Source organism: Hemiscyllium ocellatum, chromosome 32 (assembly GCF_020745735.1).
Source record: "Hemiscyllium ocellatum isolate sHemOce1 chromosome 32, sHemOce1.pat.X.cur, whole genome shotgun sequence".
NCBI lineage: Eukaryota > Metazoa > Chordata > Chondrichthyes > Orectolobiformes > Hemiscylliidae > Hemiscyllium > Hemiscyllium ocellatum.
In genome coordinates this window covers 17412216-17436428 of record NC_083432.1, presented here as the reverse complement: position 1 = coordinate 17436428, position 24213 = coordinate 17412216, and the positions used below count along the sequence as shown (strand labels likewise).

The window sequence follows — 24213 nt, the reverse complement described above, 5'->3', positions numbered from 1 at the left end:
ATAAGGAAGTAAATTTATCCCACTCCTGTTCCTAATCCACACCAGCCTAGTATTTAATGCCCATTTGTACCACTCAGGAAACTGTGCTCAAATGACAGTGCATTCTGATCAGGTAACTTTACAATTGCCACACTCATCACAGCATCAAACATGGAGGAAGAAGCCAGCAAAAAAAATTCCAATTTACAGATGAAGAAAAAAATTAATCACTAAGAAGCAAGAGACAGCATCAAGCAGACCAAGCATCCAGTCAAGCTACTCAAAGGTAAATAAAAATGTATTAATTAAGCTTTTTTAGCTTGATAAATACACAGAATTCCAGTGCTATATTCTGTTTTGATGTTTATGTTTAAATTGTTTAATCCTAAAAAGAATAAATTATAAAACAAGAAATATTTCTTCAATGATTCCACTCTTTGTAATTAGTTTTACTGGTTAATGTGCACTTTGCATAAAATTAACACAATTGCTCATAGCTTCTGTGCACCAACCTATACTTAACAAGCAACTCATTTAAAACCAACAACAAAACCAGAAAGTGCTGATAAGACACAATGAGCTGGGCAGCACCTGTGTTGCAAATAGACAAGTTGATAACTTGACTCGAGCATTTTCTTGATACAAAGCCATTGTTAGTTATTGCCATGCATCAAGCATAACCTCTGCTGTGATGAACTGAACTCCATCATGTCAGCACAATGCAATTTCAGAGATATTGTCATCACCATTTTGTATCAATTTATTCTACCATGGATTATCAACTGGAATCTGCTGAGGGAGATAAAGTTTCTCAAAAGCCAGTTGTTAAAAGGTTGGTTTAAAATACAAAATCTCACTCCCGTGTTCACTTTCATCCAGCAATCATTGAATCCGATTGTAGATATCAGTGCCACATGCTTATAAGCAGGATTTCTCTTTCAGTGTCCAAAATAAAATTTCTGTTTAAAATATACAGTTTTACAAGAAATTGGAATCCTAGAGATGTACAGCACGGAAACAGACCTTTTGGTCCAAGTTGTCCATGCCAACCAGATATCCAAACCTAATCTAGTCCCATTTGCCATCATTTAGCCAGTATGTCTCTAAACCCTTTCTATTCATATATCCTTTTAAATGTTGTAATTTTACCAGTCTCCACCACTTCATCCAGCAGCTCATTTCATACACACATGACCCTCTGCATGGAAACGTTACTCTATTGGTCCCTTTTAAATCTTTTCTCTCTCACCCTCAACTTCTGCCCTCTAGTTCTGGACTCCCCCACCCCAGGGAAAACACTTGTCTATTTGCCCTATCCAGGCCCCTCATGATTTTATAAACCTCTGAGGTCATCTCTCAGCCTCTGACAATACAGGCAAAATTGCTCCAGCCTATTGAGCCTCACTTTCACTCAAACTCTCCAACCCTGGCAAAGTCCTTATCAATATTATCTGAACCCTCTCAGGTTTCACAACATCCTTCACATAGTAGGGAGACCAGAATTGCACACAATATTCCAAAAGTCGCCTAAATAATGTCATGTACAGCTGCAACATGAACTTCCAACCCCTACACTCAATGCTCTGACCAATAAAGGAAAGCATACAATACACCTTCTTCACTGTCTTATCTACCTGTTACTCCACTTTCAAGGAACTATGAACTTGCACTCCAAGGTCTCTTTGTTCAGCACCACTCCCGAAGATCTGACCATTAAGTATATAAGTCTTGCCCTGATTTGCCTTTCCAAAATGCAGCACCTCACATTTATATAAATTAAACACCATCTCAGGCAAGTGAGATATCAAATTCCACTCTGCTGAAGGGACAACAATCTAAATATTAAATTGCCTGCCTAACCTGCTGAATGTTTCCAGCATTCTTGAAACCTGTACAAATGGCAGATTGAGTCCTTTATAAGAGTTTATTTTTCTCAAGCGTAAGTAGTTATGTCAAACAATCACGTGATTTTACAATCATTTCAAGTATCAAAGTTACTTTCTAAAACAATTTATGACGTGTCTGAAAGCCCAGATGTAATGCCTTTTTCAAGTTCCATTTTGTTTGTAAGCCTGTTTTAAAGTGTTTTATTTATATACTTGGCAATAAAACAATAGCCAAAACATTAAAATCTAAAGCAAAAACAGAAATGCTGGAAACATTCGGCTGGTCAGGCAGGCAATTTAATGTTTAGAATGTTATCCCTTCAACACTGGAATTTGAAATCTCTCTTGCCTGTGACAACTGCTCACAAATATCAAAAAGCAGAAATCAAATGATCTCCATTGACAAGGTTCTTTTCAATGGGGCCTATGGCGTTATAGGGGGATAGAGCAGCAACAATTCTTCCATTCCACCTGTTTTGACACTCAGCCTCCATCCCATGTGACTACAGCTTTTTCTAAATTTCTTCTAAACAATGCTTTTTTCAAAGATTTCCTCAGTTGTTACTTCTATACTTGATATGCTATACTCAAGTCTTGAAGGGTAAGCACAAAAATCCACTAAAGTGTTTTTTTTTGCTTTGCAATTTGGATATTGGCAGCTGTTTTCTTTATTCTATGATTATAAATGTTCATGAATAGCACAAGTCTTTGATATGTTTTCCACCTTCTGATAGAACTATATCCATGTCCATTATTTGTTGTTGGCCTTAATTGGGTAATTAGAAATCTGCAACCAAAAAAAGTAGGTGATGGGAAAGCAATGACATAGACAAATCAGTACTTGTCAGACTGGCTTAATATTAGCATTCATATCTCTGACATGGACTAATTATGGATATAATCCATTCACAATATTGTCCACACAACTTAAAGCTGACAGTTCAGTGCAAAACTGAAGGAGCTTCTATCCTTTATTTTATTATCCTATTTTTCTAATCCAACCTATTCAGGGATGTTATTACACACCTCTGCAATAGTGGGATGTGAACCCAGACCTCATGGTCCATGGGTAGGGACACGATTAGATTAGATTAGATTACTTACAGTGTGGAAACAGGCCCTTCAGCCCAACAAGTCCACACCAACCCGCCGAAGCGCAACCCACCCATACCCCTACATTTACCCCTTACCTAACACTACAGGCAATTTAGCATGGCCAATTCACCTGACCTGCACATCTTTGGACTGTGGGAGGAACCATGTCTATTTGCAACACAAGTACTGCCCATAAGAGGACTACTGTCCTTTTTTTAAAAAAAAGGGTTATTGTCTACAGATCTTGTTGAGAAGGCTACTATTGTTGTCCCATGCCAATTTACCTTTTGAAAAGGCAAAGGTGAGTTGCCTTTTTGAACGATGGCAATCCAAATGTTGTAGGTACACTACAGTGTTTTAAGGAAGTGAGTTCTCAATTCTTGAAGCAGCAATATTAAAGAAACAGTGATAAAGTTCCAAATTAAGATGATGTATAGCCTGGCGGGGACATTCAAGTGAAATTGTTCATGTGTCTGCTGCCCTTGTCTTTGTCTTAATATGTTGAGGTTTTGTTTGCCTACTCAGGTAAACATAAGAAGGAGAATCACACTGGACTGAAATCTTGGTCTCTCTCCACAGGTGCTGCCAAACTCAATGCGTTTCTCCAGCATTTCCTGCTTTGATTTTATATACTATTGAGATTCTAGATAGTGTTTAAAGAGCAGAGGATTTATTAACCATCTCAGAGAATGCTGGAGAAATCTATACCAGACTCAATACATTAATTCTGTATCTCTTTCCATGGATGCTGTGAGACCTGCTGTGTTTCTCCAGCATCTTCTATGTTTATTTCAGATTTCCAGCATCCACAATATTTTGCAGTTTTTAAAGATAATTTAACAATCTCATTCCTGTTTGTATGACCTTGCCATGTATAATTGGACTCACAGTGACTTCACAAGAAAAGTAATTCAGTCCTTGTAAAGTGCTTTGGGATGGCTTGTAGACATGAAAAGTGCTTCATAAATGCATGCTATTTCTTCTTTTAAATTCACAAAAGATCATTAAGACTAATAAAAGATATCCAGCATTCTAAATGCAATTTACCAGCATCCTTGCAATCACATCACACTCCCACCCTCATTCCAAAACACTCCATCTGATAATAAAATGTATCCTTGGAATTGTATGGAAGGAAGTACACACAAAAGGGTTAAGTTCAGATCAAAAGGTCATGGTATGTAATAAGCCGAAAATCCATTCTCCTGGTTAAATGTTTCATTGTGTAAACTGATCTGATCTCTATTGCCTTATGTAGGGAATCGTTCAGGACCATCTGATGAAGCCCTTTATATCAGGTAGTTCTCATCACTAAAGTTTCCACAAGCAAAATTCATCAGTATTTTGTAATGTTAAAGATTGTAATTTATCATCAAGAAATAATACAGGTCAATTGTTATGTTTACAGTTTCCTTTAAATAACTTTTATGTGTAAAGCTTCACAGTTGTCTCTTACTAATATGCATCTTGATTTGAATTAATCTGTTTGGTCTCATGATATTTGTAAATCTTGCTGTGTTTTGTGTATTTCTTTAGAAAATGATGTGCAATAGTTGGAATTGTGAAGTAAATAGTTCTTATTAAGTATGAGAAATTACAAGTAAAAGTAGAAAATTAATTTGGTTTTCTGATCTTAATTTGTAAAATGAATGTAAAATGCTATTGTGATATATAACAATAAACACTATCAGTATAATTCATTGCGTATAAAATATTTTGAATAATTTTTAAAAGATGCAATCTGAATATTTCATATGTTGTGTTTCCTTTTTCAAATACTACAGCCAAAAAACATCTTGTTAATATTTTAGGTAACTAATGTTTAGTACTGTTTCTAGAAACTGAGCTATCCCCAAGACAAATGAAAAATAAACGTTACATTCATTTCTTAAAATAATGAGTGCATAATATATTACTTAACACCTATCTATCCTGCATCTCAGTATGCAATTATATTGTGACCTGCAACAAGTGATAAGTCACAAATATTCCTTGTGACTGATTATGATGTATCATCTTTTCTCACCCATCTCAACCTCTCTGCGGGTTTTGATTGTTGGAATCACGACACTATCCTCCATTATATTTCCTCTGTTACTTGGTTCCACACTGACCCATCCATTTATAGTCAAGGCAACTCCAGCAATGGCTTTTCTCACCACATACTGTTACTCCCAGATTTCCAAAGAATGTGCTTTCAGCTTCCCTCTCTTCTTTATCTATATATTGTTCCTCGGGATGACACAGCTGTAACATGAACAGATAACATCAGACTTTCCATTTTCTCTGAACTTGTTCACTGGCAATGTTGTCAGTTTTGCAGCCTTGGATAAACTGAAATTACCTGTCGTTACATACTTGCACCACCTTCAGTCCCAGGCATAAACTCTGTTCATGAAAGCTGGCTCAAGTTACACTGGACTGTAATTATATAAAAAATTGGTTAGGCTACAGCTAAAGTATTGCTTGCAGGTCTGGAATCCACATTGTAGGAGGGATGTGATTGCACTGGCAAGGGTACAGAGGAGATTTACCAAGATGTTGCCTGGGTTAGCAAGTTTTATTTATGAACAGAGATTGGCTGGACTGGGGTTCTTTTCCTTGGAACGGAGAAGAATGACGTGGAGACACGATTGAGATGTATAACATTTGAGGAGCATAGACAGAGTAAACAGGAAGAACCTTTTCACCTTAGTGCAGGGATCAGTGACCAGAGGACATATATTTAAGGTAAGGGGCAGGCAGTTTTGGATGAGATGTGAGGACACATTGTTTTCCTCTCAGAGGGCAGTGGGAATCTAGAACTCAGAGCCTGTGAGGGAGTCGAGGCAGAGATCCTAAGATTAGATTAGACTTACAGTGTGGAAACAGGCCCTTCGGCCCAACAAGTCCACACCGACCCGCCGAAGCGAAACCCACCCATACCCCTACATTACCCCTTACCTAACACTATGGGCAATTTAGCATGGCCAATTCACCTGACCCGCACATCTTTGGACTGTGGGAGGAAACCGGAGCACCCGGAGGAAACCCACGCAGACACGGGGAGAACGTGCAAACTCCACACAGTCAGTCGCCTGAGTCGGGAATTAAACCCGGGTCTTCAGGCGCTGTGAGGCAGCAGTGCTAACCACTGTGCCACCGTGCCGCCCACAAAAATAACGTATAATAAATATTTAATGTACTCTTGTAGTGCCAAGGTGTACAAGGCTCTGGGTCAAGTGCTGAAAATGGGATTAGAGCAGTTAAGTCTTTGTTTTTGACTGGGGCAGACTCATCGGGAATCAGCCACATTTTAAAACATATTTTTTCTCTTTTCTATTTTGATGATTTCTTGGCTGGTCACTTAGCTGTGCTGGAGTTTAGATCTGATCTATTGTTACTAGACAATGTAGCTCTGAGAATCACCTACTGCTTATACTGGTTGGATGCAAGTAATCCTATGCAGCTTCGCCAGGTTGCACACCTATGTTTTTACATATATCTGGTATACCATCCTGCACTCTTCTTTGAAACATGGTTGGTCTTTTGGCTTGGTGATGATTGTAGGGTGGGGATATGCCAGAAATGAGGTTACAGATTCTAGTTGAATATAGTTCTGCTCAGTGGTTAGCACTGCTGCCTCACAGTGCCAGGGACCCAGGTTTGATTCCAGCCTTGGGTGACTGTGCATACTCCACACAGACATTCTCCCTGTGTCTACGTGGGTTTCCTTCGGGTGCTCCGGTTTCCTCCCACAGTCCAAAGATGGGCAGGTCAAGTGAATTGGCCATGCTAAACTGCCCATAGTGTTAGGTGCTTTAGTCAAAGGGAAATAGGTCTGAGTGGATTTCTCTTTGGAGGGTCAGTATGGATTTGTTAGACTGAAGGGCCTGTTTCCACACTGTAGGGAATCTAATCTAATCTACTGCTGAAGGCTGTCTGTGCTTCATGGATGCTCAGCCATGAGTTGCTGAGTCTGTTTGAAATCTGTCCCATTCAACATGATGGTAGTTCCACACAACAGAATTGAGGGTATCCTTAGTAGGAAGATGTGATTTTCGTTCCATAGGAATGTATGGTGGTCACCCCCTCAGGACAGATGCATCACATATAGGTATATTGGTCTGGATGATGCCAAGGAGGAGAAAGTGAGAACTGCAGATGCTGGAGACCAGAGTTGAAAAGTGTGGTGCTGGAGAAGCGCAGCAGGCCAGGCAGCGTCCGAGGAGCAGGAGAATCGACGTTTCGGGCATAAGCCCTTCTTCAGGAATGATGCTGGTGTGCCAAGCGGGATGAGATAAAAGGTGGGGGGGCGCGCTGGGAATATGATAGGTGGAAGGACGTGAGGGTTCCGCCTAGGAACCCTCCAACCACACGGGATGAACGTAGATTTCTCCAGCTTCCTCATTTCCCCTCCCCCCCCCCCCCCCCCCCCCCACCTTATCTCAGTCCCAATCCCCGGATTCAACACCGCCCTCTTGTCCTGCAAACTTCTTCCCGACTCTCCGCCCCCACCCCCTCTCCAGCCTATCACCCTCACCCTCACCTCCTTCCACCTATCGTATTCCCAGCGCCCCTCCCCCAAATTCCCACCCCCCCCGCCCCACCTTTTATCTCAGCCAGCTTGGCACGCCAGCCTCATTCCTGAAGAAGGGCTTTTGCCCGAAACGTCGATTCTCCTGCTCCTCGGATGCTGCCTGGCCTGCTGTGCTTTTCCAGCAGGATGACGCCAAGTATGTTTTTCTCTCTTATTGGTTCCTTTTACCACATGCAACAGACCTAGCTCAGTCAGATATCAGATATCGCTGGCTTGACTTGTCTTTCCTTGCCATTTTGTACATTGCCACACCATTCAGAAACTGACAGTATTCCTGTACTCCCTTGACAGACTGCTTATCGTGTTTGCCAGCAGTGATCAGTCATAGGGGTGGACATTTTGCTCTAAGGCACCGTGCTAAATCAATGTCAGACCTATAGTATGGGCCAGCAGCTTACACAGCAAACATACTATACGTACTTCAACCAAATGGCCATGTCTGAAAGTATAAGGGGAGTAGTCCTCAGCCAAGTGAAGGGGGCACAGTAAGTCTAGGGTATCATGCAATGTTTGTGAATTGATTGGACACCATCAATCAGGTGTTTGGGGTGCACAGAATTAGGTTTTCTGAATCATTAGTGATAATGAGTAATGGACCACAGTTAGTCCTGCTGGTCAAGTGCATCCAGGTAGTGGATTAGTTATAGGTAATTCTAAAGCTGCACAAAAATCAATCAATCACTCATCAGTTTTGGCTGTCCTTCCAAATTAATCAGGGAAGCAAGCCACAGTCATTCCCGAATGATGGCAGGATGTTATGCCAAGCTGGCTGTTAGGGAAAGACAGTGTTCAAACATGATATAACATGAAGTACAAGTAGTCTGTGCAGCTTGATTCTTGTAACTGCAGTTCCTATGACATTTCAACAAATAGGCGATGATATAAAGTGGCAATGCATTTATGAATGTGAGCTTCTATTCAGCATGAAATGTCACCTATGTGTCCTCAGAAACTTTTTGCCATTTGCCTTCCACTAAGTGTGACATGTTCTTCATGGTTGGAAATATTTAACCTAGTGGACAGCAGAGCTTTAAATATGGCATTGTTGGTGGAAGTTCTCGGAAAGTCCTGGCAGTGGTATGTCCAAGAGCAAGATAACGCAAAAATAGTACCACAGAGATGTGGTGAAGTAGACAATTGTGTGAGATAACTTCCTAGAGAAACAGAACAGAAAGCATCCATTAAACTCCCTGAAATTAACACAGCCAATTTTTGGAAAAATTCAATCCAATATAACACATTTAAAGAAACCTGCACTTTTCACTGAAACGACATTCCATCTAACAGCAAAAACTCAGCAGTCTTACAAAGGAAATTAGAATAATGTTAGCATTTAAAATAAAAAGGCATACCATATGGCAAAGAAGCTTCAGAACTGGAGTGTTTTCAAACTTGTAAATGCCACAAAATGTCTGAAAAAGGAAAAGATAAAAAATATTTTTCAAAGAAACAATGTCACAAGTTGAGTTTGCTTCCTGGGCAAATCCTTTTGTACAATTAAAAGTGTTCATACATTCCAAACAGCTGAGTTCTTGTTTCTTCTTCTTTTTATCATGTCTACAATCCACGGTAATGTGTGCATAAATAATAAAGGAATGCACTTTGAGATAAAATTCAATGCATGTGAAAGAGTTGGTGAGGTAGACACACAAGAAGCACCTGCATGTGATATTCTACTCAAAAGTTAATTGTATATAAACAGAATTAGAGTCCACACTGTTAATGAAACCTTTATTACTGTTAGCCACACCCCATAAAACTCACACCCTACTGATTTCTAGTTCCCATATTTATGCAACCAGTTCACTCCCAATTACTCTTTCATTAATATACCCATTACCTGTTCCCTCATTGCATTAGGTTTTAGACATTCCTTCAAACTATATAACAATGTGTGTTGACTACAATGGATGTGGGCCCCATTTGATCAGTCTCACTCCCTTGGTTTGGCACATCTGTTCCCACTAGTTTGGCAATTTTAGGTAACTGGAGATGAGGAGGGCCCTTGTCGCACAGTGGAAATGTTCCTACTTCTGGGCTGAGGGGACTTGGATTCAAATCCCATTTGCTCCAGTGAAGAATGTCATTTTCTCTACTACCTCTGTCAAGGCAGCTTTTGTTCTCCACCTGCAATAAGGTTGGAAATGAATGTCCTCCCTTTACATGTGGACATCAGCCTTCAATTAACCCTCAGCGGTTTGGCTTGTGAACCAATTCAGTTCCTGGATGTTACCATATCTAAGAGGTAAGAGCTGGTTATGTGCCAAGGACCAAGTGCAATTATTCAGCTATTAAGTAGGATATGTCTGATTCCTGCAGAAGGAACTACTTCTGACAACTATTCGACACACTATTTCAAGACACAAAGATAGATTAAGTAACTAAGCACCATGGTGGCAGGTGGCATATACAATGGGAAAGTTTGAGATTACTCACTTTGGTAATAACAATAGTGGGGAGGGCTTAACATGCAGTGCGTAGCATCCCTATCTCTGAACCTAAAGCCCTGGGTTTAAATCCCAAACTAGAACATTTTGTTCAAGTAAGGTATTTTCATAATGTGGCAAAATAGTTTTAGTATTATTCTGCAAATTCTTCCAATTTATGCCAATAGCAAGTGGCAAGAGTGGGAGATTCCTGGTCAGCGATGTGATGGAAAGAAATTGGACTTACTGCTACACATTCCAATTGAGATGGATTCAGGGCCTACCTCATTGCCCATCTTATGGTCGAGATCATAACATGTGCATTTGATTTGCCTTAGAGAACTTAGGATGAAAAGGAAATAAAATAGAAAAACATAACATATGTAAAAGGCAAATGATTTGTAATATTGATGTTCAGAGACATGGATACACTCATACAATGAACAGAAAATGGTCATCATAAATGTCCACTTGACCTCTATTGCAGACAGGAGTACAGGAATAAGGAAATCTTGATCTTATTCTACAGGCTTTGTTGAGACCACACTTGGTTTTACTGCATGAAATTTTTAGTTTCCATATTTGGGCAAGAATATATTTAATTTGGAGGTGGAATAGTGATGTTAATTAATTCTGCCCATAAGATGACAGCATGCTCTAGAATTAGAAGCTGAGTAAATTTCCCCTGTACCAATTGGGCATCTAAGAAGGGCACCATTTTTATACTCATGGATGTCTTTGATTATGCAGATGGACTGGGTAAGTTGGTAACGGATCTCAAGAAAAAGATTGAATACAAGGTGGGTTTCTGGAGAAGTTTGAGGTAGAGCTCACTAGACAACAGGCAATTCTGGGTTTGGTGATGTGTAATGAGGCAGACATTAGTGAACTGAAGGTGAAGGGACCCCGTGGTGGCAGTGACCATAATATGATAGAATTCACCCTGCAGTTTGAGAGACAAAAGCTGGAATCAGATGTAACAATATTACAATAGAGTAAAGGTTATTAAAAAGATAAGAGGGAGGAGCTGGCCAGAGGTAATTGGAAGGGAAGCGTAGCAGGGAAGATGGTAGATCAGCAATGGCAGGAATTCTGGGGGTAATTTTGGAGGCACAGCACAACAAGGGGAGGACAGGCAACAATGGCTGACAAAGGAAGTCAGGGACAGTATAATAGCGAAAGAAAAAGCATACAATATGGTGAAGAAAACTGGGAAGCCAGAGGATTGAGAAGCCTTTGAAATCCAGCAGAGGATAACTAAAAATGTAATTAGGGGCGAGAAGATGAAATACGAGAGTAAACTAATTAGTAATATAGATAAAATAAAACTTATAGATATCTAAAAGTAAGAGAGAGCAATAATGGTCATTGAACCACTGAAAAATGTGGTTGGAGAAGAAGTAATGTAGAATAAAGAAATGGCAGAGGAACTCGATAAGTATTCTGCATCGGTTTTCACAGTTGAAACTGCTACCAGCAAACCAGAACTTCAAGACAGTCTGGGGACAGAGGTGAGTTAGTAGCCATCACGTGGGAAAAGGTGCTTGGGAAGCTGAAAAGTCTGAAGTCGAATAAATCATCTGTACCTGTTGGAAAATACCCCAGAGTTCTGAAGGGGATAGCTAAGAAGATTGTAGAGGCATTGGTAATGATTTTTCAGGAATCACTGGAGTCAAGGAGGTTCACACAGGATTGGAAAATAGTTAATGTAACACCCCTGTTTGAGAAAGGAGAGAGGCAGAAGACAGGAATCTGTAGGCCTGTTAGTTGTTGGTAAGAGTTTAGAGTCCATTATTAAGGATGAGATTGGGGAATATGTGAAAGTGCGTGGTAAAATGGGATGAAGTCAACATGGTTTCATCAAGGCGAAATGGTGCCTGCAACAGTAGTAGATTTGCCAACTTTAAGGGCATTTAAATGGTCATTGGACAGGCATATGGACGAAAATGGAATAGTGGAGGTTAGATAGGCTTCAGATTAGTTCCACAGGGCGGCGCAACATCGAGGGCCGAAGGGCCTGTACTGCGTTGTAATGTTCTATGTTCTATGGTTTAAATGTGCTAGAATTCTTTAAGCAAGTTGGACAAAGGAGAACCAGTGAATATGATCTATTTTGATTTCCAGAAAGTCTTTGATAAGGTGCTGCACAGAAAGCTGCTATTTAAGCTAAGATCCCATTTTAATAGAGGCAAGGTACTGGCATGGATAGAGGATTGGCTGACTGGCAAAAGGCAGAGTGTAAAGTGGATGGCAGGTGGTGACTGGAGTTCTGCAGGAGTCAGTGTTGGGACAACACATTATATATTAAGCATCTGGACAAAGGAACTGAGAGCACCATTGTAGATTATAGAAACATAGTTGGAAGGACAGGTCACGTTAAGGAAGTGGGGAGGCTGTGGAAGGACTTTGAGTGGGCAAAGAAGTGACAGAATATAATGTGGGAAAGTGTGAAGTTATACACTTTGTAAGCAAGAATAGAGGCATAGACTATTTACTAAATGGGGAAAGGCTTCTGAAAACTGAAGCACAAGGGGACTTGGGAGTCCTAGTTCAGGATTCTCTTAAGGTTCAGTTGGCGGTTTGGAAGGAAAATGCTAGAAAACAAAAAGTAGGAATGTACTGTTGAAGCTGTAAAGGGCTCAAGTCAGACAATATTTGGAATATTATGAGCAGTTTTAGGTCTTGTATCTAAGGAAAGATGTGCTGATGTTGGAGAATGTTCGGCAGAGGTTTATAAGAATGGTCCCAGGGATGAAGGATTTGTCATATGACAAGCAGTTGAGGACTTTGGGTCTGTACTCGATGGAGTTTAGAAGAATGGGTGAGGGGGAGCATCTAATTGAAGCCTTTTGGCTACCAAGAGGCCTAAACAGAGTGGATATGAAGAACATCTTTCCACGAATGGGAGAGACTAGGACCTGAGAGCACAGCTTCAGGTTGAAGGCACAGCCTTTTAGAACTGGGGTGTGGAGAGATTTCTTCAGCCAGAGTAGAGTGACTCTGTGGAATTCATTGCCACAGAGGCCTGTGGAAACCAAGTTATGTAGTGTATCTGAGACAGAGATGGGTAGGTTCTTGATTAGTAAGGGGATCAACGGTTATGGGGAGAAGGCAGGAGAATAGAGTTGATCGAATGACAGAGCAGATTTGATGGGCTGAATGGCATAATTGTGCTCCTATACCTTATGGTGTTTGGACTTCAAAATAATCTCATTGAAAAATGCAAGATTTTTATCAGGAAACACAATGAAAGGAATACTTCCCTTGCCTGGGAATCTAGAACATTGGGACACAGTCTCAGCCTAAACTGAAGATAAAGTTCTTTGCTCAAAGGGCTGTGAATCTTTGGAATTCTCTACCCCAGAAAGCTGTGAATGTTTTATTATTGAATACTTTAAGGGCTAAATCACACAGATATCTTTTCTAAGGGATGTGTAAGTGAATGTGGAGTTGAGTCAGAAGATCAGCCATAATCATATTTAATGGCAAGCTGGACAGACCATGTATTTAATCCTGCTTCTATTCTAACGGTCAACTCTGATACCCACCTCATTTTCCACCCTAATTGATGAATTGATCATGGTAAATGTTTCTCATTGCACATCCATGTATTAAATTTGAATAATTTAATGCTCATGTTAATCATGGTCAGAGGTCACACAACACCAGATTATAGTCCAACAAGTTTATTTGAAATCACAAGCTTTCAGACGTTCACCTGATAAAGGGGCAGCACTCTAAAAGCTTGTGATTTCAAATAAACCTGTTGGACTACAACCTGGTGTCTTGTGATTTCTGACCTTGTCCACCCCACTCCAACACCAGTACCTCCGCATCATGATAATCATGGTAAACTACTGATGCTAATGCAGACAGAATCATGACATTATTAGGAATTTATTAATTTTAGTTTCCCTTTGCATTATAGTTCTTAAATTATGCAACAATAACTATCACTTCATTCATTTCATGCACATTTTGTAGTATTAAAAGTTTGTATTAATTTTCCACTCACTAGTAACCGCAGTTTTCAATTAGAGCTGCAAAACACGAATGGTGATTTGTGTTCATAAGATAATAATGAAAGATTTCTCCAAAGAAGTACATAACTAAAAATAAAATACTGAGAAAAGTCTGTGTGAGTGTGAACCTTCTGAAGAGTTATTTTCTTGTAGATTAAAGACAAATTTACATGGTGACTTTGGTGTTCTACATTCAATTTGATATCTGACTCCAAAAGTATCCAGTTTTTGTCTTGGCCAGTTTTAGTCCAGTTTTTCCCATGCACTATAATGTTGTATAAAGAGACACCAAGCATCAGTTGAAAATAGACTTGCTCACCAGAATTCAATTGCTAAAATTAATGCCAAAGTAAGACCAGGATCTGCTGAATGTAGTTTGCAGTCAGGAGAGACTAGCTATATAACACAACTTGAACCAAGTCTGATCTGCATGGAAATATAGTTAACAGATCTCTCTTTATAGACTTCACTACATGCGCAGATTAAATTGTCTCCACTGCATTTTTTAGGTGACTGATGAGAACATTTTTTTTTCTTAACATAGAGTTGTTATATGATCATATAATGTTTAAATGCCTGGGGTGGAGCCAGAGAGTTGTTATACAGGCACACTTAAAATGCTCAGACCTCAGCAACAAAGGTGAGAATGGGATAAAAACCAAAAGAACTGCTCCATGGTGTAAATCAGAAACAAAACCAGAAATTGCTGGAAAAGCTCAGCTGGCAGCATCTGTGGAAGGATTACTTAACCCAAAACATTAACTCTGATCTTTTCTCCACAGATGGTGCCAGACCTGCGAAGTTTTTCCAGCAATTTCTGTTTTTGAGAATGAGACAGCCTCTTTGCCAGAGATCATATTATGTTCTAACACTCTTATATTGTAACTTCTGGTGTTGGGATATGTAGAACTACAAAAATACACTAAGAATAATTCCATCTGTCATGGTTCAGAAAATACATGGTGATTTTCAAAGCAATATTCATTAAAAATATAACTTTTTAAATGTCTAAAGCAGAAAATACTTTGTGCACTGAACATGTCGATGATGCCTGGTGTGGAGTTGTCTTAACAACACATCGTTATGTTGACTTTCTTTTAAAGGAACTGGTGCAGGTAATGGTTACAAAAAGGATGGATAAAAGATTTGGCACAAAATGGTTGTGAGAGATACAGCCCCACGACTTGGTCCAAATTTCCAGTGAATTTGTTTTTATAAATATCTTTATGCAAAGGGGATACAGAGAGGTGATAAGAGTACATGTTGTACATCTATTTCTGATTGTTATGTTCTTTATGTAGGTTGGTTGGAAATGTCAAAGCAGTAAGATGCTGTTGAAACTTCATATGCACAACCCAGCTCAGCTCAGTATTGATGCCTTATTCATTTCTCACCCTGTGAAATGTATACCAATGACATATTTACCAATTAGTATGTGAGGGCTTTTGTTCCACAGGTCAATATGAAACACAGTTGAAACACTGGTCATGTCACATCACTTAATAAAAACATGCTTGATTTGTGTTTTTCTTACTGTCATCAGTTCAGGTTACCAGAACTAAAGTGCAATGTTTTCACTTATTTAGTGGATGGTAGATGACACTGACGTGAACATGCAAACAAATTAGGAGTCGTGTTACTAATAACACGTTTAGGAAGTGCATAGTCCAATGTTCCATAATCATTAAAAAAATGCATTATGTTTCAAAACATTTTGTTTTTTTGCCTAAATTTCAATTTATGCATGGATTTCATATGATATATATGTTGACGATAGAAGGCAATGTTACAGTTGTCCAAACCAAGCTTGCCTATAGTTTCTTGCATCTTTTTCGTTACTTACAGGGAAATTGATAGGATGGCTTCAGGTAATATCTCCTGGTTTATCTTGTTTCTGCTTGATTTGGGATTTAAATCCTTTTAACAGAAAGTTTCTATTGAGTCTTTTTGTCATCTTCCGCAAGTTTCTCTTCCAATGACCTTGCCAAGTTTTAACTGTATCTGTTGTGTTTCAATTTTTATTCTTATGCCAGTTGCACCAAACTATTGCTTGATTATTTACTTTCCATCAATTTCCAGTCAACTTGTTGATAATACAGCATTCGACAGTGTAGACGTGCGGGCCCATCAAAATCTTGAACATTGCTGGAAATTATTTTTAAGCTTGTAGGTGGCACGGTGGCACAGTGGTTAGCACTGCTGCCTCACAGTGCCTGAGACCCGTGTTCAATTCCTGACTCAGGCGACTGACTGTGTGGAGTTTGCACGTTCTCCCCATGTCTGCATGGGTTTCCTCCGGGTGCTCCGGTTTCCTCCCACAGTCCAAAGATGTGCGGGTCAGGTGAATTGGCCATGCTAAATTGCCAGTAGTGTTAGGTAAGGGATAAATGTAGGGGTATGGGTGGGTTGCGCTTCAGCGGGTCGGTGTGGACTTGTTGGGCCGAAGGGCCTGTTTTCACACTGTATGTAATCTAATCTAATCTAGTCTATCCATTGTTGTGTTAGTAGGATTAGGCTCCTATTTCATTGAATAAGTTCCTTGGTGAACAACTTTAAACCACACCAAAGCTTGCAATGGAATCCTTGTGCCTTCCTTCTCAAAGTCACACAATAGCTTTACAATATAGGGCGGCTATTTTTAATCAACCTATTTACACATGTTACCGCCTACCTCGGAAGCAGGTGGGACTTGCAGCCAGCCCTCCGGCCCAGGATTAGGGACACCACCAATGTGCCACAAGACCCCTCAGGAAGGGGACTTGAACCGATAACCAACCATTTCAGACACAAGAAGTAAAAGCAGTGAGGTAACCTCATGCTTTCTCTGGTAACTCTTCGCATTTCTTTGACTTCGTGCAATTTATTTTGATGTGTTTCTCCACTGTATTTCTCGCGAAAGGTCATGTTCAGTTTAGTTAGAACTGTTATTTTATCCCCCCCTCCTCACTAGGTTTGTCACTGTGTTCCGTTGCCTTGGCCCTGATGTGGGTTTCCATGCTGTACCCCAGAGATCTGGAAGCGTACCCTTTGCTGCCTCTGTCTGAACTTTTCGCCAAAGCTGTGCACAGGGCACAGCATCTACATCTCGTTGCCGCGGAAACCTGCAAGGATTTTGTACGTAGCGATCCCTGTGCTAAAGCATCATTAGCTGCAGCAATTAGCTCGTTATAGAAACTAATCACTGACACGCGTCTCATTTGCCTCTTCTACAGGAACGAAAATATATCCCGGAAGAGCAGCGCCACTCTCACAAGAGTTCACCCTCTGCTTTCTGCCAGTCTGAAACCATCCCAGCACCAACGGGCAAGGAGGATGCCCAGCAACGATCGGTAATGAAAACAAACACATACAAACACCATTCAACCCTTTACTTTTAACACTACACTTTGCCAAAGGCTTCTGTCACTGGAACAAAGGTAATCAGTAATTGCCCTCAATACAATATGTCACCTTACTACATTCGAAACAAAAACAGAACTTGCTGGAGCATCTGGTGGAGAGAAAGCTGGAATAACATTTTTGGGGGGGTCCAGTGACCCTTCTACGAGTTCTGATTGTAGCTAGGAAAGGTTTAGTGTAGGTGCTGAGGATGGGATGGGGTTGGAGATGGGAGTAGGATGGAGGTGTGCGGGTGGAAGAAGTAAATGATATGCGGAGATTGAGGTGAGAGAGATTACAACAATTGGGTAGGCAAAGGAATGGATAACGGTGAGCCGGAAGAAAGGAAATTTGCTAATGGACACCGTTCGTCGCTGAAAATGGATTGGTTGTAGAGAAAAAGAAAACCCTATGAGATTACAAGAGCAGGTGTGCGGGTAGGGGAAGGACATGGAAGAAGGTGTTCAGGCTTAAAATTATTGAACTGGATATTGAGTCTTGAAGGCTGCAGGGTCCCCAAGCGGGAAAGGAGAAGCTGCTCTTCCAGGTTGCACGGATTCTAGCCGGAGTTCTCCAGCAGGCCCAAGGCACAGATGCTGACCAGAGAATATAGTGGCGTGTTAAAGTGGCAGACAATTCCGGAGTCATATTTGTAGACAGAATGCAGGTGCTCTGCAAAGTGATTGCCCAGTCTGCGTTTCATTCCCCCGGTGTAGAGGAGATGACATTGAGAGCAGCGAACACAGTAGACTAGATTGAATGAAGTGCAAGTAAATCGCTGCTTCATCTGGAGGAAGTGTTTGGGCCCTAGGATAGTGAGGAGGGGAGGAACAGTTACGCCTTCTGTGATTGCGTGGGAAGGCGCCATGGGGAGCTGTTGAGAGTGGATGAGGATGGAAAACGATGATCCGGACGTTAAATTTCCTGTGGAATACTGACAAAGGGGAGAGGGGAATATGTGTCTGGTGCAGCAATGGCAGTTTATGATCCTGGTGACTGCACAGTTTAAGCCACGACTTAACCGGCCCCCACACATAGTCAAATGGTAACGGAATTTAGATTTTTCTCTGAATTCTTGCTTCAAAGTTAGAAAAAAAGCGGTAACGACGTGATTGGAACAAAAACTCTTGTTTCCCATTCTCTCACAGGATAAGGAGCTGTTACTGTACTCGCTGCTTCTCATTCGGTCCTGGTTCGATTCCGTTCAGAACAGTAGGGCTTTCCGAACCTCAGACAGGGTGTACGACAAATTGCGGGACCTGGAAGAAGGTATCTATGCTCTGTTGAAGGTAGGCGCACACAAGACGACTGTCGCTCATTTGTAATATACATGTAAATGGATAGAAGACGGGTGCCGACATGGGAAAAGCTAATACAGAAGATGAAATGTTGATGCGTTCGGTTCCCACCTTATTTCACGCATTCGTTGTTCTTACCTTCGTTAAGTTTAACGGTACCAGTTTTTAAATTGCTAGAAAGTACGATTTTTTTGTGTGTATGATTCATTTGGTGAAAGAGACAACACACACTAGTAATGGGTGTATGGTAAAAGAGATTTAAATGACCCCAAGAGCGATATCCATGTAACTTTAGAAACAGGAGATAGTCTGTGCCACTCGAATCTACAGGAATACTTTTTATTCAGGAGGTAACTTCATTATTTGTACAGGACGGTCAAATATGTATACTTCATGCAAATATCTGAAACTTTTACTTGATGTTATTAAACTGGAATTTGTGCTAGAAAGTTTTACCGGTGTCTCAGTGGTTAGCGCTACTGCCTCACAGCGGGGGTGTGGGGAGCTGTGTGGAATTTGCAGGTTCTGTCCGTGTCTGCGTGGGTTTCCTCCGGGTGCTCCGGTTTCCTCCCACAGTCCAAAGATGTGCAGGTTAGGTGGATTGGTCACGATAAATGTGGGGTTACGGAGATAGAGTGGGGATCTGGGTGGGACGCTCTTTGGAGGGTCAATGCAGACTCAATGAGTTGACTGTCCTCATTCTGCACCGGGGACTCTGTGAGACTGAAAGTTTGAGTTATAAGGATAGTCTAGGATTTTCTTTCCCCTGGAGCGTAGGAGGCTGAGACCTTATGGAGGTTTATAAAATCATGGCAAACGTATTTTCTCCAAGGCAGGGAATTCAAAATTAGGGTGAGAGGGAAAAAATTTAAGAGACCAGAGGGGCAACGTTTCCTCACAAATGATAGTGTATGCATGGAATGAGCGGTCAGAGGAAATGGTAGAGGTAGGTACAATTGCAATATTTAAAAGACATTTGGACAGGTACATGGTCAGGGAAGGTTTAGTGGGGCACAGAACAAATGCAGGCAAATGGGAATAGTTTAGTTTAGGAAATCTCATTGGCATGGATAAGTTGGGTCCAAGGGTCTGTTTGCATGCTGGGCGACTCTATAAACGATTTATATAGAAATGTTAAAGCTTTTGAAATTTTCAATAATAAGTCCTTAGACTAAAACTGATCTAATAAGGGAAAACAATGTTCAATAATAAAAGGAAAAAAGTTTGCAACAGTGTCCAGTGGAGTTCTGGAAACTTTTCACAAGAGATGAATGGTATTGAGGAGGACATGTTAACTGATACTAACATTATTGAAACAAGGCTACATCATTGTGCTTTGAACATAACTTATTGAGGGAAATGCATTTTACAATATCCTGAAAGTGAAACAAGCTGTTGTACACAAACATTGTTAGTTCCTTTGGTCAGACATTAAAATGATTAAAAGAATTCCAAAGAGTTATGATTCAATTACTTGGATGAGAGAGATAATTCCAGATGGATTAACTGCTTCAGAAGTCGTCAGTCTGGGCCATTACCAAGTTGGCTGACTAGGCGAGTGGTGCACTCAATATTGTGACAAAGAAACTATTGCATGTTTGATTGTTTTACAGCTGTGATGTTCAACATAATGCAATGAATTTCAATTACTAGCAAACCAGCTTTTAGATTCTGATTGCAAAAAACAGACTGAAATTTATCTAAACAGGGTATGAAACAAGTGTAGCGTTTAAATATAAAATGTTTCAAATGACATAACAAAAACAATAGAAAATTGATTAGAAAGAATGTAAATTAAGGATGAAATGGAGAGAATGAAGAGAAAAAAGAAAACAAATACAAGTTTAAAATGTTTACATGCTAGATTAACTGAACTGGATGAAATATATCAGTGAAACTATACAAGGAATAAACTCAACTGAATAGTTACTTCTCCTTTCTAAGTTTGTTTTTAGACAAATCTTTAGTTCTAGAGCTAGTTTAGAAAGATAGTCATGAATTTATTTGCTTCAGCAAGCCACTTATTCATCATTGCAATACTTTTTTACTTGTATAACATTGAAGGTAAGCTAGAAATCATACTTCACATTGCATGTTCAGGTAACCTCATGCACCATTATCACATTAAGCTTTTATCTGAATTGCAAGGGTTCATAATATTCTTTATTAGCTTTGCATGTGCTGCTCTCATAACATACATGACTTCATTTGGTCTTTTTGGTCCATATTTAAGTGTATATCATGGCTTAAAAAGAAGTGTTCATCAATGAATCAAATGATTTTACTTGAATGACGTGGCACAGGATGTAGTGAAATAATATTTTTCCATATGATGAAAACAGTATGTTTTTGCTTTACTACGTGTTACATAGCCAAGCCCACACATAATCTTATTTATATGTTCTGAAAAATGCTCTCTCTCTTTGTAAAACTGCTTTAACACTAAACTCTTCTATCATTTCCCAGACTCTGGAAGATGGAGGCTCTTCACAAGGTTTTGACTGGCTGACATTTTTCTATGACAGGTTTGATGGAAACTTAAGTGAAGAAGCTTTGATGAAAAACTATGGTCTCCTGGCTTGTTTTAAGAAGGATATGCACAAAGTTGAAACCTACCTGAAAGTTATGAATTGCAAACGCTTTGCAGAGAGTAACTGTACTGTGTAGTGTAAGGTTATAGTCAAAATGAGTGAGGAAAACTCGATAAAGACACTCAAAATGTTACACAGAATCTGTCTTAAAGTTGTTTATTTTCCAAAAAAGTTATGTCTATATAGTATATATGTTATAATAATATAGGGTCTCTGAAATGTAGTTATATAAATTGTGGAAAATATTTTTCTGTAGTATATATTTTTCTGCAATTGTGATTGATTCTAAAATTCATTGGTAAATCTCAGCAAATATTTACAATCTTGCATTTTGCAATAAATTACTGCATTGAATTGCCAACTAGTCTTTAGTTTTATTTTAAACTATCTTTTCAAGATACATTTGATTGTCTATGTGATCATACTCATGACTCGAGTACTTTCCATTTTTGCCATTATTATCAGCTTCCACCATGCAGGGCAGTTAAAGCAAATGCAGATACAAACTAAAGCATCCTCTACAAATAACACTTAATATGAGAAGAGTATCAAGATACAGTCTAACTTTTGAAAAGTTCTTGTTTTCACCACTGGAGCATTATTATTTTGTATTAATAGGGTTAGTAATCTTTTTGAAATTGTATCCTTTCTGTAGCAGCACTCTTTCAAATCTTATGCTTGTTGTGTCTTCGAATACATGATTTCTTTCCAATCTAATTAATTAGATCCTCTGAACAAATTCTAACTATCAATTTGCTGATCAACTTAATAAGGATTGAAATTTCCAAGCAACGTTGTGAAACATCTTGAAAGCTGGAAAACAAGTCAATAAAAGCTATTGCTTTGACAGGGGAGACTGAAATGGAGTATTTGTGCCAGCATAGACTGGGTGGACTGATTGCTCTGTTTCTGCATTGCAGATCCTATGTAAATTCTCAGATCAGTGATCTAAATGCAGTGAACATTTTATGGTACTGTGATAGCCAAGAATATGTATACAGTACTGCTAGATCATTTCTTTTCTGTTTCACTCATTTTCTATCAATTCACATTGCAGCATCACATTTTCATGTCACCCTTTTGGTCTCACAGGTAGCTGAGAAAGCATTAGGTAGATGAAGGTGAGGGAGAAGGTGATGGGTTGGAGAGGTGGGTGGAACGGATAGATGGGAAAGGTCAGGAGGATGGTGCCGAGTTGGAGGCTTGGGACTGTGATAATGTCGGTGGAGGGGAATTGAAGAAACTGTTGAAGTCCACATTGCTCCTGTGTGGTTGCAGGATCCCAATGCGGAATATGAAGCATTCTTCCTACAGGCTTTGGGCGGTAAGTGTTTGGCGATGGACGAGACCCAGGACCTGCATGTCATTGATGGAGTGGGTGGGGAAGTTGAAGTGTTCAGCCACTGGGCGGTGGGATTGCTTGGTGCGGGTGTACCAGAGATGTTCTCTAAAACAATCCGCAAGTAGGCGTCCTGTCTCCTCTATGCAGAGGAGACCACATCGGGTGCAATGGATACAGTAGATGATATTGGTGGAGGTACAGGAAAATTTCTGTCAGAAGGATCCTTTGGGACTTTGGATGGAGATGAAGGGGTGGTGTCAGCGCAGATTTTTCAATTCCTGTGGTGGCAGGGGAAGGTGCCAGAAATGGGGTGTAGGCTGGTTGGGGGCGTGGACCTGACAAGGGAGTTGCAGAAGGAGTGGTATCTCCAGAATGCTGATAGGAATGGGGAGGGAAATATGTCTCTGGTAGTGGGATCTGATTGTAGGTAGTGACCTATATATATGTCCAAACATGAAGACACAGACAACATACAAATCAAAATCAGTGTTGAAAACATTCAAAATTTATAAAATTGACTAAGCTACTAATGAAAGACAATGGGTAATAAACCAAAAGAATCACATACATTGTACGTTCAAATAGAGTCATAGAGATGTACAGCATGGAAACAAACCCTTCGGTCCAACCCGTCCATGCCGACCAGATATCCCAACCCAATCTAGTCCCACCTGCCAACACCTGGCCCATATCCCTCCAAACCCTTCCTATTCATATACCCATCCAAATGCCTCTTGAATGTTGCAATTGTGCCAGGCTCCACCACTTGTGTCAGTTTCTTTCTTTCTCTCTCTCTCTTTCATGCACTGACCTCACCATGTGCTTCCTTTGTCTGATCTTCTGCCTTTTAAAACTGCTGTTGTTTTGACTTTTTTCCCCCAAAGTTCTAAAACAGTGGAGTAATTGCTGCTCCTGGAATTCCAGCACCTAAAAAAACCCCAAAAAAGAACCAGCTGTTACAGCCAGAAATTGTTCCTGTCCTCCACCTAGGATTACCCAGATAATTTATTAATTAATGGGATTTGGACATTCATTGTTTTGTTTTTCTCTGTTGGCTGTTGAGAAGCTGATAATGAGCAACCTTCTTGAATGCAACTCAGTAGCCAGTTAGGACATTTCAGAGGGTAGTTTAGAGTTAATGACATTGTTCCGAAGAAGCATCACCGGACACAAAACAATAATTCTGCTTTCTCTCCATAGATGCTGCCAGACCTGCTGAGTTTTTCTTGTAAATTTTGTGTTTTGTTTCTAACATTGTGCTTAGTCTGGACTCACAGAGTCCAATTTGGGCATAGACGGCAGATATTGAGAGGCTGTTTGTGAACCAGATGTGTTTTGAGGACATTGTCATGTTATTTTGGTGTAAAGTTGTTGAAGTGCTGGTTATTGAATTGCTTTGGCACTGAGCACAGTCAGTTAGCTCATGGTCGTTCAGACCCTGCTTGCAAACTGTTGAATGAATGAATGAACTGTCAGCAGCTCCAGGCTGGTCAGGAGGCGGAGACTCCGGGGAGAGGATGGGGGCGTGGCTTATCCTAAAGACCAATCCGGAGCCAGCGGTCACCATGGAGACGGGTCTGATTGACAGGCCGCCTTGTCCGGTTCAGGCGGGGGATA

At 40.2% G+C, this 24213-nt stretch overlaps 1 protein-coding gene across 1 annotated transcript; it reads left to right on the top strand.

Annotated features, from left to right (window-relative positions):
- Positions 1 to 11383: 11383 nt before the first annotated feature.
- Positions 11384 to 21456, top strand: gh1 (growth hormone 1). Its single transcript, XM_060848587.1, has 6 exons — positions 11384 to 11476; positions 15289 to 15418; positions 16938 to 17101; positions 17200 to 17316; positions 18514 to 18654; positions 21130 to 21456. Exons 1-6 carry the CDS (start codon positions 11384 to 11386, stop codon positions 21328 to 21330), a joined length of 846 nt encoding a protein of 281 aa, XP_060704570.1. The 3' UTR covers positions 21331 to 21456.
- Positions 21457 to 24213: the final 2757 nt, after the last annotated feature.

Coding starts and splice junctions, on each gene's coding strand:
- gh1 (XM_060848587.1), top strand. CDS start 11,384: ATGGCAGAGGAACTCGATAAGTATTCTGCATCGGTTTTCACAGTTGAA. Junction 15,419..16,937: donor AATGACATATTTACCAATTA/GTATGTGAGGGC, acceptor CCTCCTCACTAG/GTTTGTCACTGTGTTCCGTT. Junction 17,102..17,199: donor CGGAAACCTGCAAGGATTTT/GTACGTAGCGAT, acceptor CCTCTTCTACAG/GAACGAAAATATATCCCGGA.